The sequence below is a fragment of the Trachurus trachurus genome (genome assembly GCF_905171665.1).
Source record: "Trachurus trachurus genome assembly, chromosome: 13".
Lineage (NCBI taxonomy): Eukaryota > Metazoa > Chordata > Actinopteri > Carangiformes > Carangidae > Trachurus > Trachurus trachurus.
Window position 1 is genome coordinate 11,154,103 of NC_139892.1, and position 24,313 is coordinate 11,178,415.

A 24,313-nucleotide genomic window follows, 5' to 3' on the forward strand; every position below is an offset into this window, starting at 1 on the left:
TGTAAGGGAGGCGTGGTGGGTGTGATGCAACAGCTAGATAAAGAGTGCATCCAAACCAAACTAAAACTATTTGTACAAATAAAAAGAAACCCAGTTTAAATATTTCTGTCATTAAGACGCTTATTTTAATGAATCAATGCCACAAGTATTAATAACTCTAATTTATATCTGATAAGAATACCTCTAGTTACCTGGTTTGCTACTGAGAAAACACAAACATTATTACACAAAGCTGAGATGTATGATAAATTATAAATAATAATGTTATCACCTCACTGCAAAAGGTACTTACTGGATTAAATAAAGCATTTATGGATGCTACATTTTTTCACTACTTTATTCACAGACAGATTTCATTGGCAGACAAAATATACAGATCAGAGTTTGTTTTGTTTAACTAACATATCATATTATATGCTCCCTCTCAGTAGTATTGACTTTAGTCCAGACCCCTGGACTAAGGCTTTAAACGTTGGTTTACAAAACATTCTAACAGTGCTGTTTTTCTCTTATAGATAAACACATGCACGGAAAAACAAAGACATTAATGCAGCAATGAGAAGCTTTTGAGGAGCAAAGAGAAAGAAAGAAAAAAGAGCACAATGAAAGAGAAAAGCCGATGAAAAAAGAGAGCATCAAATATAAATATGGATGTCCACCAGTTTCAATTATGATGGGATATTATACCAAAAAAAAGAAAAAGAAAAAAAGATGAATGCACTCTAATGCCCGATGCACCTCTCTCAATCTACAATGAAGTGAAGCTTTTTAAATCGGAAATAAAAATCTTGGGGGAGGAGCGGGGGTGAGGAAGCAACAGGCAAGAAGATTAAGATGCAAGCAACTAGTCACCAGTAGTTACATGTTTATATCACTGTGAGAGAAAAAAAAGATAGAAACTGAAATCTGGATAATGTTTTGCTCAAGAAAACAAGATGTCATGCTCTGCGTAGATGTTGTACTGTATGTGTTGGCAGAAACACAAAGTAACCTCGAGGGAAGGCCGGAAAAAAAAACAGTCCCCTCCTTTAACGACAGTAACTATCACACAAATCCCCAAAGAGCAGGAGGAGAGGTCTTGAAAGTATAATTCATTACTGGCTTAAGGACTTTGCTACATGGAAAAATCCTGTGATAGAACCAACAGCTTGGTATTGCATCACACTTAAGGGTAATTATTACCTAGGGGGGATAGAAAAGAAAAGAAAAGAAAAAAGAAACAGGTAGGTAGTGACATAAAAGAAAATGTTCTACAAAGGGCATCAAACCAAAATCACAAGTAAAGTGCAACTCAGACGTGATCCGATCCACCGGAGGGTGCTACAGTGGCTGGGGGATGTGACTGGAGATGTGGCTTTGGGTGTGTGGGTGGGACGGCAGGGACAAGCGCGGTGTTCACGCTTCATCGCAGATCACAGTCTCCACCACAAATGTATTCTCGAAGTGACGGATGTGGTGGCAGTCCTTCGTCTCGCGCTTGTTGATGCCTGCGAGGGAAACAGGGTGAGACACAGAGAGGGGATCGGCAATGTGACTTTGTCCGGTGCGTGCTGAGCTTCAGATCTAATCACAACAATAAAGCTCCTTCTATCCCCCCCCCCCCCAACAACAGAAACAATGCACATACCGCCATCTATCAGCCAAGTAACGACCATTTATCTAAAAATGTGACTTACGTCTACGGGTGACTCGGCGGTTCAGGCGGTACGTGTCCTTCCCGTTGCACAGGCGGTAGATGAAGGGTCCCAGCTGACGCATGTTGTGCACTTTCCCAGTCACCACCATGTCTTCGTGGATGATGTAGGTCTGAGGCAAGTATGTTCCTTTCTGCAAGAGACAAAGAGGAAGTGGCACCATAACAACAAGCTCACTGGGATAATGTTTTCCAACATTGACGGGCTGGATCATGGAAAAAAAACAACAACAAAACAAACACACACCACACTCGACTCGTCACACTAGCACTAAAAACTGCTTCCCTCTGCAGCACAGTGGGGTAAATATTAATAAATCTTGGGGAGAGTTATTCAGAAAAGAAAATTGATTTTGAGCCAACTATGGGTCCTTAAAGGGACATTGTGTAACTTCTCCTGTTATCTATTTACGAAAATTGATTATTTGGTTCAAAAGTCTGTTTTTCATTAATCAGTAATCCCCTCCATCAACAAACTGAAGTGTTCCTTTCAGCTCTGAATTAGCCGTTCATATCATTCATATCTACATGGAGTGGGTAAGCTCGGTGCTGGCTGCCATGTCGTGTCGCCATGTTTTTACGTTCAGTGGCAGCGTGACGGTAGGAAACCACGGAAACTCAGCGGAGACACCGGAGCTGTCGGCTCAGGTGGAGGTGGCGTCTGTGAAAAGTCACCGCGGTAACGCAGTGAGGAGGAATGGAGCGTTACACTGATGCTGCATTCACCTGCAGTCGGACAGACGGCCGTCGGTAACAAACCAGATGTCACTTTAGAAGTCGAGAGAAAGCCGGGGAAAACGTGGGTCCGGTCAACAATACGACATCGCCATGACAACATATTGTCACGTGTATTGTTTTGCCTCGTGCTGACGGACCACTTGTTTACATAGAGGCTTGTTTATGTCGTTACCTGCAGCGGCTGTTGTCCGTCTGCCGTCTGCCCAATTTCAGTGAATGCAGCATGAAAAATACGATTGAGTTGCTTGCGATATACAGTCCGCAACACTAGATGGGAGTAATTCCTACACAATGTACCTTTACAATTAGTGTAATCACTATCAGACGATGTAGCCCAAACTTTGTGCAAAATTCTATTTTCAATACGGGATGAAAGTGGGGTAGTGTTTTTCGCATTGGATAATGCAAGCGCACAAATTATGCGTCACGTTGCTCACGATTCATCAGCCAATGATATTGGATCCGTCATCCGTCAATCAAACGTCTGAGAAATCCCTGCGGTCCATCACTTAGCCTTGCTAGCTAAGTTAGCAAGCTATAATGTAGCAAGCCTACTAGCTAACAGTTAGCTACGTTAGCTAAACACACTCACACACACACACCCCACCCCAAACATTAAATATCCCGCCCGCTTGATAACGACCAATCAAATTTGTTTTCCTTACTCGGGTAAACTGAACACCTAGTCAAAATCTGGAGTTTGACAGGAATTTGGAGGCAGATATTGTGCTATATTAGTCATGTAGCATAGTCTCCTTCTTTCATCTATTTGGGCTATTTATTAGTTTTATCTGATGCTAAAAATCGTTTTAATGTCGGTTAAATGTGGCACTGATTGTTGCTTGTCAAGAGCTTCAGTGCATTTACCAGAGGTTATAATGCTCACTCTGAGCAGCAGAAAGTTAGAAAACAAGACACCCTAAGCCTTCACAACCGACCTGTGGGAATTCATCTTCCCATTAGATAAAGAACAGCAAACTAACTGGCTAGCTCAGATATTTTTTGTACAAGCCGGTGCAGACAAAAGACCAAGAAGTATAATTAGGGATTAAGCAGCGCTAGAATTTTCCTAGCATGCAAACTCTGCAGCTACAGCCACAAAAGTTTCCTTAAAACTGCAGTTTTGTCACCTTGACGTTGATAAGAAGCTCCCAGAGGTTGCGTGGAGGCATCACGATGGTGGTGTTCAGCTCAATAACGTAGCATTTGTCCAGGGCGATGTCATGGTAGGCAGTCAGTCCCTGGGGAGAAAAAATAATGTAGTTTTAACTTCTTATGATCTGCCTAATTTTAACCATGCTACTTGCAAATGCCTGAGAATGTGATCCCTAACATCATCATAATCAGATCTGAACTCAACTTGTCCAATATTTTTGCAATTAGCATGAGCAAACTATTCCTGTCATTGTGCTCTTTATCTGTTATTAGCATTGAGACGGTAAACATGGAAACAATTACAGCTGTTTCCATTGTCACTGCAGGCACATCGGTATGTTGACACTGGCGTTAAGCTCAAAGCGCCACTGTGCTAAGTTTAGTCTCTAAGATCTCAAGGTGCTGTTTTATATTCAAGTTCAAAGTCGACTCAATTGTCAAAGCCGTCATGTGAAAAAATACAGAAGAATGATGCAGATGCAGTTTCTCACAGACCTCCTGCTGTAAACAAATAACAGATTGTACAAAATCATTATTTAATAGATTTTCTTTTCAGATTCTTTTTGAAATTAGTTGCTTGTAGTTGAGAAACTGTGCTCTTTTCTCCGTCTCCCTCTGTTCGAGTTGCATCACGTCAAATACAGTACTCCGTATATGTGCGTGTTTGTATCCTCCTCACTCTGTGGAAGTCGTGGATGATGTCAGCCGGGTCGCTGCCTCCGAAGTGAGGCACGGGCACGGAGATCTTCTCGTAGTTGTCGGCCAAGTAGATGCCCACGTTCTCCTCCAGCTCCTGGCGCCCACGCAGCGGGGCGTACACAGAGTCTTCGTACAGCACCCGGCAGTGGAACAGGTTCTCCTCCGGGATCTGAACGCACCACACGAATCCAAAACATCAGGTCAACACAACAGCTGGAATAGAAGTAGGGATCGAACGATATGTTTTTTTCAGGGTCAATACCGATACCGATTATTAGTCATCAAGGAAACCGATAACGATATTCATTTGCAGTAAAAATTTTAACTTTGGTGTCAGAATTAAGAATAACACACCTAGGATTAGAGTGAATACAGTTAACAGTTAGTTTGTTTTTTGTACGCTGTGAAAATCTGTGATAAAAAGGCCTTCAATTTTTGCAGAATAATAGTTAAAGGGATAGTTCAACATTTTGGCAAACTGGCCCATTGCCATAATCCCTATAGTTTTAGGAGTAGGTTTGTTACCTTTAATTGTAATTGCAAGCTGTTTTTAGAACTGCGGAGCAGAGCCGCTACGGAGGCTAATGGGATTTCTTGGTTTCCCTCATCAAACTCATCAAATACACAATCCAACAACTCCAAAACGCTCTGGTGGACAAGTTGTGACCTGCACATTCACCACACTATGAGATAATAACAGAACGTTACGAGACAGAGTTGTTTTCAAGGTTAATTCATGCAAAACCACTGATGAGCGTTCCTGTCAGGGGCAGTTTTTCGGCAAGCAGTGATAGCATCTGTCTTGAAAACAACTACAAAAGGCAACCATTATTATCTCAAAGCGTTTATTATCTGCCATGTCGATAATCGGTCTATCCCTAAATATAAGACCAACCAGAGACACACACAAGGCACATAGTAGAGTGTATTTAGATCTTACATGAGGTATAAAGTAGTAGCGGTACACGTAGATGGAGGCAAGGACCAGGCCGGCCATGAACACGACCAGGCCAAATGTCAGGCAGCACAGCCCATTGAGGACAGACTTCTTGGGCCTCAGCGGCAGAACCAGCTCCTCCTCATCCTGGATAACACACACACACACACACACATATTTATTAATACTTCAAGGAAAGGGAGCAGAGAAAAAGGATTTCCAGTTCAAACTTTCAGCCTACTCATCATAAGCGTGACGAGCAGCTAAAAAATGACCTGAATTAACCGACTGTAGAAATAGAAAGCTCGCATTATAAGTGGCGATGCAGCATTTCAACCAGGAATTAGCAGCACGGAGCTCAGCCAGGAGAAGGCACGATGACGGCGCGCTCGCTAATGAAAAAAAAAAAAAACTTGACATGAGATGGTGAGTAATCTTTCCCAGACGCCTCCAGTCTCGCAGCCCATCTGCCGGAGCCACGCGCCCAACCTGTGTTGGCAGGGTGGCACTACACCCAGATAGTAGCCGCTCACTCACTCACTCACTCAGTCATTTACCCATTTACAACGATAATGACTAACTTTAGAGGCGCCTGTGCTCACTGTACTGTAGCTGCTCTGCCATGTGTGCACGTGGCAGGTAAAAAAAGAAAGAACAAAGGTTGCTATTCTTAACCAGAAACAACAATTGTGTTTGAACTTCAGAGAGAAAGGATGACAAAAAGAGGCAGTGAGGATTTGTTTGTTTTGCAATGCAGAAGAATCTGGGGCTGCAGAAAGCAGGATTGCATTGCACACGTCTGAGATGAGTGTTACTCGAGGAGAAACATTTTGGAGACAGAGAAGTACAAGGCGACAACTGTGCGAACACACAGTTCTGCGAGACTGAGTTCTTTGTGTCCTCCCTCCCCACTGAGACGGATAGAGGCTCTTTAACACCAGCGGAGAGCGTGACACACCATGAGGCCTGTCTGCGTCCTGTCTCTCTGTCTGCTCGGTGCATCTTTGGTTGAACACATCTCTTTAAAAAGTCAGCACAAACCTCCCCCCTCCTCCCTCTCCCCCTGCACTAGTGTAACAACATCCACTTCATATGCGTGCCTATCTATACTCCATTATGCTGCCACCTCTTCGGGGGCCTCGGCCATGTAAATTTGATAAGGGCTGAGCTGGAGCCATACTGGGATGCCCCTACAGCAAAGTTGAGGACTCCGCCGCTCCGCTTCCTTTAAGGATTTTGCATGTGCTGCAAGCCACAACAACCCATCTGCCATTTTGTCAGCTAAAGCTTCTGCATTTCTTGCATTTCCTTTTTTAAAAAAAAAAAAATTATATAAAGCTGGGGAGTTCATCCAAATCTGCACTGGAGGGGATAAAAAAACAACAACATCATTAGCAGCCATGTCACTTCAAAAGGCAAATCCTAAACAAAGAAAAAAAAAAGCATCTGGCATTTGCACACTGGCATTAATAATAACTTGCAACACAGGCTGCAATAAGCGCACTAGTCTGGCGCAGTGGGAACCATCACAGCTATGACATGTTTTTTGTTTCCAACCAAATGGCGAAAGATGCTGTCAAATAAAAATGTAAAAAAAGAAAGAAAAAATCCCCCTGCTGCTGTTCATGGCTGTGCAGGTGCAAGGCTGCCCCGAAAGAGCACACACGCAAAATAAAACAACAACCAGGATGCAGACAGGAGGAGGCGCCGCAACAATGACATGCAGGCATTATGGGAAAATAGGAGAATATAATAATAATAATAATGATGATATTGATAATAATAATAATGATGATAACAACAAGGCGCTCACCAGCGGATGAGGGATGAGGATTTCGGTCTTGTCGCCATCATTCTCCTTCTCCACTTTCTGTCCCGCGACGGACTGGAAGCTGATCTTCACCATGGCTCCGGGTCACGGCTGTGTCCGCTCGGCTGCAGGCTGCAGGCTGCTCCCCGCTCTCGGTGCGCGGTGTGTGTGCGTGTGTGTGTCTGAGTGTGTGTGTGTCTGTGTGCGTGTTGTGTTGTTGTCTGTCTGACTGTGGTGGTGGTCTGGTCCCCCTCACCTCGTCGACGGGCCGCCCTCTTCTCACCGCTGGGCTGCTTCACTGTCTGTTTTTGTCTCGATCCACCGGAAGTGTGTTTCTTTTTTCTTTTTCTTTTTTTTAAAGCTGCCCTTAAAGGACCAGTCCGCATCAGCTGAGCTCCATTAAAAACAAAACACAACAAAAAAAACCCATTGAATGTAATACTGTCAGCTCCCATTCGCTGTTTAATTACACGTTACAATTAATTAACTAATCTATATTCATCTGTTCTGGGTGAATAAACAATAAAATAACAAAGCCTGTGTAATGCTGTTAGGGCACTGTAGAATAATAATACAGGTGCAGATAGAAACAGATGAGGTTGAAATTGACACAGTGCATGAAAATACACTTCTTAAGGTGGTTATTGATGATAAATCACTACAGTATATTGAATATGTAAAAACTAAAGCTCAGCTGTCAAGATGCATTTCAGTGTTTAACATCACTAGGGGTTACTGTTTAATTATGTATTTGATTATTTAACAACATCTTTTCTTTGTAAATTTTATATATTTGATTTTATAGGATGCTAACCAATTAGCATACTGTCAATCAATTATTTTGTTTAAGTTTTTTCTTCTTCAAGTATACAAGTTATGAAGTGTTCTATTTGCTTTTTGTTTTTGATGCTTATCATCATTATTACTACTCCAACTGCTATGCTTTTCATTTTTGTTTTATTTTACTAGGTTCTCTATACCATCTTGCCTGTTACATGTTAAAAATCTAAATAATATTAAATGTTAATGTGCATTTTAGGCTAAACTTCACGGCTTCTTCTTGTGCATGTGATGAAATTAAATCAGCTAAAATCAGTGTTGTGTTTGTAGCAGTGTACGGAGTGAAATGACAGTGTGACATTGTGCAGCTGTTTCCAGCTGAAGGCGTTAAAACCCCACTGAGCACCACCTGCTCTGCAATAAACTGCAGACTGTTGTTTCCTCAAAAAACAAACATATCAGTGCCGTGTCCCTGCAAATATGACTTCAGTTACCTCTGATGATAATAAGAGTAAAATCTGAAGTTTACTGCTAATGAGAAAACAGTGGAAATGTTGTTTTAAATGCATCACTGTTGTGAATGGCCCCTGCAAGCAATTACAAAATTAGTGTATGATATCTGGTGATTGCTTATAACAAAAGGAAAAAAAGGGTAGTGAACACAGGAAGAAAATGACCACAGCTTTATTTTATTCCAAATGTTTTTTTTCTTTATTTTGATTGTAGGGCCCAGGCCTTTGACACTTCTGAAAGCACCCACACACTCTATGCTGAAACTGGAGTCAACGTCAGCATACAGCCTCATAGCCAAGAGTTCAACTTCTGACATTTTAATGTTGTTCAATATTTGGAAGAAAAAAAAAAAGAAGAAGAAAAAAAAAAAGAACAATTCCAGTACAACGCCTTTAGTACAGCATCATGCACAGCCAGTGGAGGAACATGCATGTTCGATGTGCATGGAGGAGGTTGTGATCTGCACTGAGATGGTTTTTTAAAAATTATTATTAATTTGCCTGTTTTGTAAATGTGTAAATAATGTCTCGTTACACAGAACCGTGTCGTTTGCAGCAAATTAACAAAATCTGTGGTTTTATCATCAGTTTTGCTCAGCACCAACATGCCCCAAAGTACTCTGCTACCCACAATGCTTTACGCTCATAATTGTACTGGAATTATAAACCTCCCCCTTTTGTTTTTTTTGTTTATTCAAAGAGAACGGCTCCAACGTGAGAACAAGGGAGGGAAAAACGTAAGAATGATGTGCCGAGTTGCCAATGTCCTGATGAGCTCACTCGCTTGCTCACCCCCCCCATGAAGCACACTCACTGTGGGGCCACACAGCACTCCCAGGCCGCCAGCCGAGTGGTGAGAATGAGTGAGCAGAGAAAGAAAAAATAATATTAACAGGTAAATGAAATTGAGGAGGGGATCCTCGACTCCAGTTAGGTGATGTTGATCGCTCAGCACCTCACAAAGTGCACAAACACACAGGCTTTAATTTTTCAGATAATACTCTCCCAAGTCCCTCCCCTCCCTCCCTACCTCCCTCCCTCCCCCTTCTGCACTGCTCACACCCCTTGCAGCAGTCTGAGATACTCAAAATGTAGATGGAGAATAAAAAGAGGATTAACAGATCCAGAGCTAATACCATGACATTCCTCCGCTGTACAAATTGTTAATATCCTATAGGTTAGCTAAATGTGAGCTGGCCCTTTAAGTTATGTACAAAGAAACCCACCAGCAACCATTTCAGCAGTAAAATGAAATGCAAAAAAAACAAAAAAAAAAACAATGTCACTTAACTTGTTTGTTTCCTTTTATGGTTTAGAAAGTAATTTGATTACAATTAACCAAAAACGTGATGTTTAAGGTAATATATATATATATATATATATATATATATATATATATATATATATATATATTCATATGTCAAGGTTAAACAAAAAAAATCTACAAAGCAAAAAAAAAAAGCAAAAAAAAAAAAAAGGCATATGTACATGTTCACCCTGTCCCAGAAAACAAAAAGAGACCCGACTCTCAGGCTTTGACACATTTATACCTTGCATCCCCTCCCTCCCTCCTTCCCTCATGTGCTTCAAGTGCTGTGTCGTAACAGAGCGCACAGGAGGTAAATGGTTCTGTGTGATGGCATCTGAGAGCTTGTCCCCCACAAAATAGGTCCAAAAAAAAAAAAAAAAAAAAAGATGAACCACTGTTGCTTTATCGGATGAAGGCATTGATGCGAACTGTTAGCGGTTGCTGTGATGCACGTGCATTTTCCGAGTCTGCGGCGCTTGAACACGGGGAGCCAGACTGGGCAGGCCATCACAGAGCCGACACCGGTGGGGGGGGGGGGGTCGGGGTCGGGGGTGGGGGGGTACAGCCTTGGATCCGTCACATTTCAAGGCATGCAACAAACACACCAATGTTCAACTTGCTCGTACCGTTTCCGTCACAAGGTTTTCAGCGGATATTCTCGCAGTATGTGTGTATGCATGTTTTTTTTTTAATGTAATACATATACGCGTGTAAACTTGTAGTTCTTCTAGTTTTGATCCTTGGTGCCGATCAGGAAGTCTGCCTCACTTTGAATGTATGCACGGACATTTTCTGTCGCTATGTTTCGATGGACTGTTTGTGTGTGTGTGTGTGTGTGTGTGTCATTATAATATACTTTACATGTCTCAATGTGCAAGAAAGCAGCAGCATCTATTATTTTCTCTTATTTCTTTTGAAGGAAAAAAGACTGAAACAGAAAAAAAAAAAATCGCATGTTCTCTGAGGAGCAGAGGAGCTGGCGACTTCCTGATGAGTTGACATGGGTACGTTTTGTGTTTCGTTGTTTTGTTTTTTTCATTTGTTTCCTCGATTTTTGTTCAGAAACCTAAGAACAGCAGCTGCTCATGGTTCCGTTAAGCAGACGTTGTCCGGAGGGGTTTTTCCAGACGTGGTCCTGGTGGCTCCTGCCCCTCCCATCCCATCCCCTGATACCCCCACCCACCCCCCCCAACCTCTGCTCCTCCCCCTCAGGCTTCCTGCGGGGCGGGCCTCTTGAGGTCCCTGATCTGTTTGACCAGGTAAGTCTTTTCATCGTTGAACTGTTCGTCCTCTGTTCTGTCGTTCTGGAACTTGCTGAGAAACTCGATGAGTTTCGTCTGGTTCTTCAGCAGGATGTCCAGGATGGGCTGAGTCTTGTTGGGGTTGGCTACAAACACCTGGTGGGGGTGGAGGAACAGGAGAAGGACGTCACTGTACTGAATGGAGATTAACGCTGAGCACACACACACACACACAGTATCCGGCACAGCTACAAGGACACGTGTCCGCTGGGCCCGTGTCGCTCTCAGGTGATTTACAGCTGCTGCTTTATGTGACACCACATTTGAGATTACTTAAACTTTTCACAGAGGTGCTGCGGTGTTGTCGCTTTTTTTTATGAGTTGTCAAAATGGAAAAGGAGGGAGTTTCAAGTTGATTGATATCGCTGCTTACAACTGCAGAAGTCACTTTGTCGATATTGCACTTTTAAAAAACAAAGGACTGATCCAAAGTGCAGCAGCGTTCAGCTGCACAAGGTGAGACAAATGGATTAAAAGTGTGAGGATAAAATCTAAATCAGTGCAAGAGAAATGCGAGATAATGTCCACTGTCCAATTGTCCACTCAGAAGTGAAAAATGATTGAATGGACATTGATGGAAACTTAATTGGACCATGCTCAGTTTTCCTTGTAGTTTTTGTGATTTCCTATATACCGTGTTTTCCAGACTATTAGTCACATCTGTCAAAAAATACGTCATGAAGAGGAAAAAAACATATAGAAGTCGCATCAGTCTATAAGTCGCATTTATTTTTGAAACATTTAATGAACAGCCGGATCTCATATAATGGCTTTGTGTACACGGACAAATAATGGTCGGCGCCAAATAGCCTACTACAGGCCGGGTCAAAAAGAAAGAACAAAAAAGGAGGGATTTAGAAATAAAAGCCTCCCTGTCCTCTTGTGGTCATAGAAGACGTAGCGTATATTTTCGATATAAGTCGCTTCTAAATAAAGGTCGACTTATAGTCCGGAAAATACGGTAAATATTCCAATACAACTTTCACTGTAACCAGAGTGCTGACGGCACTACATGCACCTCTGGGAGTGTTTTTATATCCATTGTTATAAAATTGGCTTATTTGAAAATCCAATAAATAAAGTTATTTAACAAAAAGACACATTAAAACCATGATTTGATTTTTACCTTAAAAACATGGAAAGCCTCAAACTGGATGTTGCGGCTTTTGTCCCGTAGCAGATTCATCATTAGTTTGAGATTCTCCGGTTTGCTGATGTATTTCGTCATTATGGTGAAATTGTGCCGGTCGAGAAGCAACTCCCCCAGTAGCTGGATCACGTCAGAGTGAGAGACACCAAGTATTATTAATTAAAAACTTGCAGACTGAACATTTACAGAAGTGTACTTTCTTTTGCCCTCAAAAAAGTTAAGTGTAGTTTATATGGAAAATCTGCATAATTGAGAAACATTACTAGTGTCAAACAACAACAACATCAGATGTGTCAGAGACAGCAGGTTTCAATCTTAGGTAATATTTTATGCAGTGGTGGATCTGTTGCTGAAATTCTTTTAAGAGCTACAAAATACTTAATTTTCACATTAAGGTGAAGTTATGCACCCGCTATATCGTCAAAAACAGCAGGCAAGTGAACAGAGCACAAGATTAAAAGTGGTTTTCAATTGCAGTATTTCTTGTTTCCACCACTAGATGGCAGTCACAACAAGTCAATGGAGGTGGAAGGATTTTAGAGAAACCCAACACTGACAAGACCCCATCTTTAAATAGATCCCTGAACAGAGTTTCACTACGACGTGGGACCTATTTACAGGGACGAATCAGAGCCCTTACCTTGAGGGACTGCCTTTTAGTCACGTAGTTTTCTGAGTGGAGTAATTTCTCGTATTCGCTAAAGAACTACAGAGAGAGAGAGGAAGAGAGAGGGGTAATCAGAGAGTGGGAAGGCAGTAAAAAGAAGAAGAAGTGGTTGGCAGGGAGAAGGAAGAGTGTCATCTAAATGCATCAAGTTGTGGTTGTATCTGTGTCTTGTATCAAAGTGCAATTACAGGAAAATTAGAGACTTTCACACACACACACAGGCTGACAGCTACTTGATGTACACAGCCTGCACATGTTGTACCAAATGGCTGGTTTCAAATTGTTAGGACACAGAGACTGAAATTCTGCCAAACACCCCAGACGGCCACAGTTTTTATTCATATTTAACTCGTCTAACAAGAGCAGTTTGGTTCCTCTGCTCCATTATGATTAAAAAACAAAAAAATCAATACTTTAAAATATTGGTACACAGTAAATTTTAAGATCTCCATCATTAAAACGCTGGTGTGGACTTACTCTGTCATAATGCTGCTCCAGAAACTCTGCACTCAGTAGCTTGTGTCTTGTGAGGAGGTCCTGGAAATAGACAATGCTGACTATTAGTTTTATTGATTCAGACTCAATGGTTTTCACTTTGCAAGGTCCCGTTTGGACAATACAGGAACAACAAAGTCACACACAAACACACACACAAGCAGAAATAATCCTTAGTAATACATTCCAAAAAAAAACAACAACCCAGAAAACATCTGAACCTAAAATTAGAGAGAGAAATTGTTTTGGGTTACAGTGTGATTACTGATATTTAATATAATCCCTTCCAAAGACAGAAGACTACTGCTTCATCTGTAGTAAATTAAGCTGCTTTTTTTTTTGGGGTGGAATAAAAATAATAAATTGCTTTGTATTAAAAGAGATCCTGCCATTAATGCCAGGATTAAAATCTGACCACTAGTATCTATTTAGCAGTGGTGTCAAATGTATTTGAATTGCTCCACACTGACTTCAGTCTTTTTAAAACTGGGCCCTTGTGATACAAGGCTCCACAATCAGCAGTGGTTTAACCGCTAATGTGGTTAAACGTGGGCTGTTAATTCATCTAAATGTAATCAGAGACTAAATCCAAGTGGAACATTTCATACATTTTTCACAAGAACCGCTGTGACTTTCAGTTTTAAACCGTCATGACAGCTCCAGTGGTTCGTTCAGTCTCTAAATCTTCACTCTAAAATCTACATAACAGCCCAGTCTGTCCTGTTATAGCAGCTCCAAACCCACAGCCTCCAATGCTGTTTGTGTCAATGTGTCATTGTAATTGCAATATCAGCAGAAGCAGCAGCTGCTACTTGCCACCAACACATCATCAAATTTGCCGTTTGAGCTGTCAAGTTAGTTACTGTGACTCAAATCTTATGACGGAAAACCAACGACAACAAAATTTTTAGAAAGTTGGAAATGGGGATGTTGAAGACAGATGTCAGCGAACTGTACAAATCATCTCAGCTGTAGTAAACAGTCATTTAGTTACTTCTAAAATTATGTTTTATGCCATGGGCTTTGACATCGTAGGGTTAAGCTTTTACAGAGCTTAACCCTACAAATAAACATAAATCATCGGCCGAGCAGCTGAGCCAACTTACTTTAAAAGTGGCAAATGCATCTGAGGCGATGTCGAACGTGGACATCTCCACGTATCTGAAGAAGTCGTAGAACTGCTCCGACCAGAGCGTGATTTTGGCCAGTGGTTCATGTCTGATGCACTCTCTCAACATGATCCCGCAGTTTAGGGCGATCTCTGGAGACTCATACCTGGACAAGACCAGAAGAAAAACACAGAGACACATATTGTGCTTAATAGTGGAAATGACTTATTAATTACTCTATATACAGAGTAACACTTTTGTTTGCACATGGTGGCAGTTCTCTTGGAGTACGGCTTTGTTATCATATTTAAATGGGATCCATTAGATGTAATTAAACAAATACAGAGTAATGGAAAACCACAGTGTGTAGTTCACCAAAAAATGTCCTAAATGACATGTAGTAAACTCTGGACTATATCCCTTCAGGCCACTTGGGTTGCAGTGGACGAGCAGTATGGAGGAAGATTACAAGGTTTCTATGTAGTTTTATGGACCTTTTTGTGTCTGGCCATATTGACTCTCATATTGACGTACCCCCCTCCCGGGTCTCCAGATGCACTTTGAGGAATAAAAAACTACTCCGGAGTATTCATCAGCATGAGGGTGAGTCAATAATATGAAGTAAATTTAAATTTAATCCTTTAAAGAAAAGATTTTTAAGTGTTGTTGGGGTTGAAATCACATTTGTGTTGGCATCTGCATCTGCAGTAACTACAAACTCCACTAACAACAGCTGAGCAGAAACATAAACCTGTGTATTCACAGGTTGTAAAAGCTGTTTTATTTTTATTTTTCCTCTCCTTTCTCTTATTGAGGGAATTCAAACCAAAGAACCAAAGTTAAATTCTTCATGTTGTTGTATCACAGGAAGCTGCACAGGCACAGCTTGTGTTAAAATACAATCTTGCCTAATTGGCACAAACATGTGAGTTTATTTTCATTCTTCGTCTTTAGGCACAGTTGAAAACACGCCCCTCGTTTCCTTTGATGTTAGGAAGTTATTTAGGAAGTTGCTCGGACAAGAATTTAAATGATCAAGGGGAACGTGATCTGTGTGTGTGTGTGTGTGTGTGTGTGTGTGTGTGTGTGTGTGTGTGTGTGTCTTACCCTTTAAGCAACATAAAGAGGATATTCTGCTGGGTGCAGAGGTACTCCACCGTGGGTGTCCGAGTGCCAATCTGACGCCTTAGGATGTTGTTGAAGATCTGAGCCACGTCTTTCTTACCCTGGTGGCAACATAATAAATCAACACAGGCCTCATTAAGCTAAATTGTAGATATACAACACACAGGAGGGAGATCAGGGTAGAGAAAAAAAGAACAAAGAAACAAGATGTCCTCTACAGATAATAACAAGGATATTGACAAATAGCCTCAAAAAACAAAAGTGTCATGCTGACAAAAATGAAGCGAATGAGTGAAGAACTATTTAAAATAGCAATTGAGTCACTGTCATATTTCTCTGTTGCATCCTTGTGATTTGTTATTCTGCACCAGGGAGGGAGGATGAGAGAGCGTACAAAAGGAAGAGAGAGATCACACAACACAGTGAGTCATACAGTCACAGGGGGAGTCTACAGAAGCAGTTACCACACAGCACCAGTCTGACACATTGCAGAGAGACATGAGTTTATACACACACACACGCGCGCGCAAGCACAGACAGGTCTGTCACGTACACCTGACTTCTCCTACTACATTTTTAAAACATATATATCCTCTTCTTTCACCGTTTGCACCGACCTTAGACAACATACTCACTGTGCAAACCCCGCCGCATTAAATAATTAATACTCCACTTTCTCTTTCTTTCACTCTCATTCATTTATTCATTCATTCAACATTTTGCTTGTTTTACTACTTCAAAAGGAAACAGGAAGTCTCACCTCAAAGTCGATGAGCTGCAGGTCTGCTATCAGGGTGCTGAGCAAGCCGCTGTTGTAGAGCTCCTGGGCGAGCTGGGCCACTGCTTCTGTCTGGGGCTCCTTCTCATTAGTCCCGTATAGGATCTCCTTCATGGCCACCAGGCTCTTCGATACCTCCTCCGTGGCCTGAGCACATTGCATATACAAGCACACACATCATCATGACTAATTCAAGCTTCAAAAATCTCTTTATGGCCCCAATTGATGTTTCAAACATGATGAATGCGACAAGAACGACTGATACCGTGTAAAAATCAACCGTACCTTCTCTGCCTTTTTGTCAGAGATGTCGTGTTTTTCAAGCACCGTCATGCTGTCCTTAAGGTTTTTGACGATGTCCGCCGGCGACTTGTGGGACTTGCCAAAGGGGAAAGGCATGGCGGAGCGTTACCACGAGCAACCAGGCAGCGGACTGTCCACCTGAGGAACGAAATGTAAACAGAGGAGTCAGAGCTCTGTAAACATGGACGGGATCTGCGATAACGCGCCGGTGTTGCACTGACTGAATACTGCCGTTCCAGACAAGTGGGTGGTGTATTAAGCAAATAGTGTAAGTTGATTACAAATACAAAGCCTGTGACTCACACAAGTCATACTCATGCAAACAAACAATGCAAGTCTGGAGACTAGAAACTGACGACAGAACTTGATAAGATCTGAACGGTTGATACAGAACAACAACATGTGGAGGTTCAAACTTCACATGTCAGGACATGGACATGGAAAATAAAACTATCTCAGTACTGTATGGGTATTACACAATATAAAGTTAAACTAACCAAAATGTTCCATTAAACATCGTCACCTTCATGACTGCAGTCTGACTTTGTCTACCACTCACTGTTGATGTGGTGAGACAAGTGATCAGTATTGCATAACATTATTACACCACCGTCTCTCGTAATATGTTATTTATAATTTAGCATGAGTGCTGTGATACTTCTGTGTTTGTGATGTGATGTTGTACTTCCTTTCTGTTATACTAGGTCTAAACACATTGACTCTTATAAGTCAGATGTTTTATAGCTTATGGTATTTTCTTTTTCTAAAATAAGAGGCAGGTATTGAAGGTGTCAAAATTACCCCACCTGTTTACAACACACTGATTTTGAACACTTATAATAATAAACTGGTGAATGAAATCTAAGGTGAACTCATCTGAGTTGTCATACTACTGATGTTAGTTGAGGCAAATTATCTCGGCAGTCGGTGAGTTACTTCATTGACCTCATGTCGTATCAAAAATAACTTGAGACTAAAAGAGACAGAAGCAGGTGTGCTGTTTGAGCTCATTTCCGAAAATGCAGATGTAACGCAATTGTTGCTGCGATTGGTGTGGTCATCTGGAGAGAAAACCCAGGTACGGTACAGTCCAAGTATCCCACTGAAAAGCACCGTTGTAAAACAACAACACACTGGCAGAGAGCACTGATGCCAAACTGTGACTTCAGCCTTAACACAAGAACCCGCAGGTCTGTACTTAACGCTTATAAAACTCACAGAGGCAAATATTGAAAATACAAAACACACAAGAGAAAAAGATTGTGTCTTAATGGTGAATGTCGTGTCTAGATCTGATAGCCTACATTCACCATGTCATAGACCAAAACCCTTTGTATAACCCACCCCGTGGACAGTGTTTAACTTATCTCTATATATTTCCCTTTTCTCTACCAAAAAAAATCTATCCCAGGGTAAAAATGAACGATGCCACAAAAAACAAGAAAGAAAAACGAAGCACAGGCATGAGTAATGCATCCAACAGATCCATATCTCGCTGTTGCTATTATTTAACTGGGTTACTTAACAAGGCCCCTTATCTGCTCAATTCAGCGACACACCCGGCCACCTTACTGTGGGGCGAAAGCCAAGTTTTCTGAAAGGATAAGAAACAAGCTGAGACAACCTGGGGCATAGGAAGGGGGTGATATTAGCAGCACAACAGCCTATATGTGCCTCTTTGATATCAGCGCAGGTCCTGTGACCCCACACTACCTATTCTAAGAGGACCAAGACAGAAAAACACATCAATAAAACCTAATCCCAGTCTCATGATCATTTGAACTAAAAATATTTGCATTAAGCATGCTGCACCGTGGGACATCTCCCCAAGGTTTTACCACAAGGACATCAACATTTACTGACACATAAAATGAAGTAGTATGAAACCAACCTGTTGTCCTGCTGGGATCCTCTAAAGCTCTAAAAACACAAACCCTTCGACAGTCAGTCACACTCTTCCTCTTAGGTCTTGGCAGGGAGTCCACATTTAGAAAGCAACGCTGAGGCCAGGAATATAAACCAAGCAGCACTGAAGTGGGAGGTGCAGCAGGTCACCAACCATTCATATATGATGTGTCATGAGTGACTGGGCTGAAATGTTACACCTGTCCCCGCCGGTGGTTTCACTGGTCAGTCAGGCTCTGGTACTTGCTACTTGCTTGCTTACACGTTTATTAATCTAAAGGCACACACCTCAACTTCGCCAGGTGGCCAAATCCGTCTTTCGCTCAGGTTAATGCCCCGTTAATGTAGCCAGGAGCCAGCAGACAGACAGCGGAACCGCCCCTTTCATGCTCCTGACCCGCTTCAGTTATCAGTGACGCAAATAGGGAGGCAACGCATATGGCAGGTTCACAATCAGCTGGTCACTGTTGTTAACCCACAATGACTCCTAGTCCTGTACTAATCAGGTATGCTGGAGCTGGAGCGATGTCAGGCCAATAAACGTCAGGGGGAGGAGGGGTGGGGGGTGATGTGGGCCTAACTTTTACACACACACACACACACACACACACACACACACACACACACACACACACACACACACACACACACACAGAGATTGACCTAACATGGCCCTTGCAGAGACGGAAACAGGTCCAAGTACCTGCCGGGTGTCTTTAAAAAGGGAGATTTTATATACATATATATATTATATCGGTTGGCGATAATTACCCGTCATAAAACATAATAAAAGCTAATCCGAAAACCGCTGAAACGTCAAAGTCACTCCCACCCCTTCAGTCATGCTCTGCTATCATCATCATCATCATCATCATCTGGCTGCAAACTAAGCTAGCGAGCACCTTGCTAATGCTAGTCAAGCCATTATTAAGCCCAACTTATGAACATGTTTCGCGAGGTTATGCATCGTATTTTAGCTGCACAGTTAAAAGCATAGCTTAACAAAAAGAAACTTAAAAAATAAAGTTGCAAACCCACCCACTATGAGTTAGTTGGTGACCACCACACTGTCCTGACAGTGAGCAGCACCGCCCATCTGTGTTGTTGTATCCATGCCTGTCTGCTTGGTGGTTTGTGATGTTGTAAAACCTGCCAACTTTGCGCAATGCTAACAAACAAAATGGACACTACAACTTGTACTAGGTCCTCGTGGAGATATATTCTGTGTTTAGCAATAAAAATATACATCTATCTACTCATATTTATTCCTCTCTCTGCAGCTTTATGTAGCCGTTTACCAAGCTAACGTGGCCTGTGATATATTTGGAAGCACTGGTACAAAATGCCTTTTAAGTGTGAATTGTGACATTATTATTATTTTTAAATGTCTTCTTTTAATTTATTTTTTGTTAAATCTTTGTTTAGTGTGTATTTATATGTGGACCATGAGTCTGGAATAAAGTGTATCTATATAACAGTTATCCATCCAATATTCAATCACTGTCCACCTAACAACAACACTGCTGCTGCTGCTGCTGCTAATGCTGCTGCTTTTTCTTGTGAGGCCTCGGTAGGCCCTAATGCTTATGTTAAACCATATCTGGCTGCTTCATCTTCATTTATATATAAATATATATAAACAGCTTAAAGTGTAAGCAGTAAGTCTATCGTGGTCGGTTTTAACCACGTAATAATATCGCTAGCGCTGGCTAGCATCACGTTAGCTCGGCCTTTAGCAACAGCCCGTCAACACGGAGCTAAGTGCTAAAGGCTAAACACGTTTCTACTTCACAGACTGAGCTAACGTTAGCTAAATTGAGCTAACTAGCTGGCTAACTTTAAGGCAGCAATTTCTAGCTAAAGAAACGCTTGCACACGTTTATTCACAACAATATACACATTCACATACACACGCACGCACACATACAACACCATACCTTGTATACGGCGTTTTCGCTAATTCCCCCCCTCGATTTGTCAAGACAGCAACAAAAAAGGCAACTCCGACAGAGGCTCCTTGGAACAAAAAAACTGCTGCTTTGTTTTTTGTTTTCCTTGTCCGTCGCCTCCCCTTGTTTGTAGCCTACTACTGTTAATTGTTGTGCGGCGGTCCCTGTTTCCTAGTTCTTTCTCTGGTGTCGGACTGGTGTCGCCAGCAGCAGCGGAGCGCTGATCACTGCAGCAGCGGCGTCTACCGCCTCCTCTGGCCGTCTGATGTCATGGCAACGGCGGCGGCTCGCGCTGTGCTGGGTTGGTTGCACAGCGCGAGCCGCCGCAGCAGGTGATCGTAGGAGGGCGCGCTCACCCCGTGGACGGAGCATTGGACATTTAAATATGACGACGACAACCAGGTCCAGGTGTACAGTTTTTGGATTTTTTTTTTTTTTTTTTCTGGAACTGTCTGCGTATGAATAGAATAGAATAGAATAGAATAGAATAGAATAGAATAGAATAGAAAAATACTTCATCCCTGGAATGGAATAAAGTCGTCCAGCAGCTTACAAGAACACGTGACAAGATAGATAACATACACACACACACAGAGTAATAAATAGGCTAACTTTACTTTAAATTATATAAATGATAATTTAAGTACAATGAAAATAAAAGTGTATAGCTTTACAAATGGCGTTGTGCATCTTGGTGGCAAATCTTTCTGTTCTGCAGGTCAGGGAGATCATGAGCCTGTTACTGTGGCTGCTTCTCTGACCTGTGGGAGTCCTGTATAGAGTCACCCATGGCCTTCTGTTTACACCCTATCAACCACAGCCTCCACCATTGAATATGTTTCTCTCTCTCTCTCTTTGTCTTGTTGTCACCCTTAACCCCCCTGGCATGTTTATGATTGTTTGCATATTAATGTTCTATAGATAGATAGATAGATAGATAGATAGATAGATAGATAGATAGATAGATAGATAGATAGATAGATAGATAGATACTTTCTCCCAAATGAAATTCAGATTCTCATCTGCACAATCAATCACCAACAAATCAATCAATAAAAATAGTGCATAGAAACAGATGTAAACAAATAATACGCAAAGTGCTTTACATTTGAAGCAATCAAACAAATACATTTAACAGCATCCATAAAATACATTTAAAAGAGGAAAGTTAGAGCTAAATAAAAACTGGGTTAGCCTAACTAAAAGCCTCCCAATAGGTATGTTTGTTCTTCTTTTCTTTTCTTTTCTTTTTTTAAATGTCCACAGAGGTTGTCTGTTCACCTCACATATAGTTTTGGTGCAAAGCAACTTCCCCACTTTGTTTGTGGAGTGATTTGGGCAAAATCAAAAGACCATGGATCTCAGGGCTTTTTGAAATAACAACAACAACAAAAATAATAACAGAAATGTAGGTGAAAGGTGCTTGACAGGTGACTAAAAGGGAGCCAGTGCACAAGTCAGCTAAAACAGGAGTGGAGGCACTGCTCAGGGACTGAGTCTGTTTTCCATGGTATGGTCAGAAACGGTGGTGGGGCTGGCATGTTGTCATCTCATCCTCAAGGCCAACAGCTGATTGAACTTCACGTCAGTCACTCAGTGTTGCAGTATTCTGGAGAAAATGCATTTAAAGAAGTTTGATGATGCAAAATGCAAAGAAAACATAAAAACACACAAACCAACATAGGTATTCTGCACACACAATAGATTTTACAGATGTTGTGTTAAATGAATAGGAATCACTGATTTCCGTCATGCCTTTAAGATTAAGATTAACTTCATTGTCCCACAATGTGGGAAATTTGTTCTGGGCCATTCACCCATGCTGCAGCCACAACTAACACAGAACATGCAATTACACACAATCACAGTAGATATGCACATCAATATCATACAAAGTGCCAGAGAGTGCAAAAAAACATGGATTGCATGCATTGAAAAATGAATAAATAGCACCAAGTAAAAAGTGCTAATTTATAGCAAACACAAGTCACTTGAGCTCTGGTCTTATCTGACCTTATTTAACAGCTTCATTGACACGGGAACAAACAAGTTTTTGAATCTGTTAAGCCTGCAGTGAGGAACTCTACCAGACAGTAGCAGCTAATACTCGCCATGCAAGATGTGTATGGCGAGTGTTATAAAGTATTATACAGTCATATATCTAGATCATATTGTTGCTTACTGCACTCTAGTAATCATTACAGGATTATAATTTAGCAGTCGGTCCAGAGGGCATGATCTCCTCCTCACTATAGGTCAAAGGTTAGAGGCGTCATAACTTCACAATGCAGTTACTGTAAGTCTTTAATGCCTTAATGACCAGCAGCGAATATAAGTTATATTTTTTACTGCCTCGTACATAACGTAGCTGTTTCATATTTCACTGACATTTTAATGGCTGCGTCTGTTTAATGTGGTTAATGTGGCTGTTTAATGGCAGCAGCTAATTTAATGATTTGCGGTGGCCATCACTACATGCTACTGTTGCTGTCATCACTTTGTTTTGACTGGATGATTAATGGCCAGAGTTAGCAGCTAAAGTTACTGTTTTTATGAGACTTTAGATTTGCAGTTGCTGAACTTGGCAGCTGATTTGTGTTGTGGTGTTAGATTAATGATGACCAACTTGAGCGAGCAAGCTTGATGTTAGTTTTTAAAGTTTTTTATATTATCGAAACATTAAGATTTGTGGTGGCCATGTTTAGCTATTGGAAAAAGGGGTTTTTATACGCACATCAGGCTGTCTTGAGGTACAAGGCAATAAAAAGTGTTATGAAAAAACCTCAAAAAAATCATGTCCCCAAGTGTTTCCTCAGGTATTCCCCTCTACATGCTGGTCCAATCTGACCTAAAACCAATCAAAAACACTAAATTTTTAGGTGTGCCCTTTGGTAATTATAGGTGTGGCTCATGCACACTGTCAAGTTTTTTTGACTAGAAATGGGTTCCCACTGATTATCCTATGTATGTGATTGTGTGTTTTTCTTAGCCCAATTGTTGAATGGTAGTGTATGATGTTATGTTCTATTTTTTATTTTTTATTTCTACATTTAAAAATTGTTAACTTTTCCACTGGTTAACACAGTGAGGAAACTTTAAGCTGAAGGATGTGCCCCTCACCTTCAGGCTTGCCCCTTTTCACCCAATTGGACCGCACATCAATACACCTGTGACCCATGTGGTCCATGTTCCTCTATATATAGATGTGAGTGTTCTTTTGTTCTGTTAGAACCTAAAGACCCACACGGTCGAAAGCGTTAGTGTGCAAATAAAGTCACTGTGATATCCTACCAGAGTGTGTGGGCATACTGTGAACTGGCCTTTGCATTGCTGCAACATACACCATAGTACTACCTCTGACCATGTCCTCTGGCGCCCCTGTGTTTTCGTGTTTTCTTGTCCTCTTTTTCATGTACATGATATGCCCATGGGATTCTGCACCATTGCACATTTTGCACTATGCACTTTTTCACTATGTAAGGTTGTATGCTCCAACGTAATTTCATTGTTATTTATGGCAGTGACAAATAAATGATTGATTGATTGATTGATACCTTCTCTTTTGCATGTTTAGCTATTGGAAATGTTACAATACATGTCTATAATTCGAAAGAAGCAAGAGAGAAAAATATTACCCTAAAAATAGTCTAAGCTAAACGTGTGTGTGTGTGTTAGGCTATTTTTCAATACTGCTTCCACATATGGTGGAAGAAAACATTGCATGGCTGCAAAACTGGAACAAGATGCTGATTTTTTGTTCATTGTTAATTAGGCTTTGTTATTATTTCCCATGGCAAAGGCTTCAAAAAGAGATGCAGCCATTGACACTTGTTGGAAAATGAGGCTGCTGAAATTTTTGAGCAGGTTAAGTAGACATAGGCCTAATTGATGTTTTAAT

The 24,313-nt window shown here is 41.4% G+C and overlaps 2 protein-coding genes across 3 annotated transcripts; both read right to left on the bottom strand.

Moving 5' to 3' along the window:
• Window positions 1-201: 201 nt before the first annotated feature.
• Window positions 202-7,337, bottom strand: itm2ca (integral membrane protein 2Ca). The gene is made up of 6 exons (XM_083984330.1): window positions 7,036-7,337; window positions 5,226-5,369; window positions 4,266-4,454; window positions 3,562-3,672; window positions 1,677-1,827; window positions 202-1,487 (listed from the first exon to the last, which is right to left on the bottom strand). Exons 1-6 carry the CDS (start codon window positions 7,126-7,128, stop codon window positions 1,396-1,398), a joined length of 780 nt encoding a protein of 259 aa, XP_083840456.1. The 5' UTR covers window positions 7,129-7,337; the 3' UTR covers window positions 202-1,395.
• Window positions 7,338-9,710: 2,373 nt separating this feature from the next.
• On the bottom strand, window positions 9,711-20,665 carry cab39 (calcium binding protein 39). Of its 2 annotated transcripts, none has more exons than XM_083985525.1 (9): window positions 20,404-20,665; window positions 16,544-16,699; window positions 16,241-16,405; window positions 15,463-15,581; window positions 14,353-14,521; window positions 13,229-13,288; window positions 12,725-12,790; window positions 12,061-12,204; window positions 9,711-11,030 (listed from the first exon to the last, which is right to left on the bottom strand). In XM_083985525.1, the coding sequence occupies exons 2-9, from the start codon at window positions 16,655-16,657 to the stop codon at window positions 10,842-10,844; spliced, it is 1,026 nt and encodes a 341-aa protein (XP_083841651.1). In that variant the 5' UTR covers window positions 16,658-16,699; window positions 20,404-20,665; the 3' UTR covers window positions 9,711-10,841. The 2 variants fall into 2 exon arrangements, with proteins under 2 accessions (XP_083841651.1, XP_083841652.1); XM_083985526.1 differs by lacking the exon at window positions 20,404-20,665 and adding an exon at window positions 18,453-18,586.
• Window positions 20,666-24,313: the final 3,648 nt, after the last annotated feature.

Coding starts and splice junctions, on each gene's coding strand:
- itm2ca (XM_083984330.1), bottom strand. CDS start 7,128: ATGGTGAAGATCAGCTTCCAGTCCGTCGCGGGACAGAAAGTGGAGAAG. Junction 5,370..7,035: donor TCCTCATCCCTCATCCGCTG/GTGAGCGCCTTG, acceptor TGTGTTATCCAG/GATGAGGAGGAGCTGGTTCT. Junction 1,488..1,676: donor CCGCCGAGTCACCCGTAGAC/GTAAGTCACATT, acceptor TTTCCCTCGCAG/GCATCAACAAGCGCGAGACG.
- cab39 (XM_083985525.1), bottom strand. CDS start 16,657: ATGCCTTTCCCCTTTGGCAAGTCCCACAAGTCGCCGGCGGACATCGTC. Junction 15,582..16,240: donor TGCAGCTCATCGACTTTGAG/GTGAGACTTCCT, acceptor TGTTGCCACCAG/GGTAAGAAAGACGTGGCTCA. Junction 12,205..12,724: donor CTAAAAGGCAGTCCCTCAAG/GTAAGGGCTCTG, acceptor GACGTGATCCAG/CTACTGGGGGAGTTGCTTCT.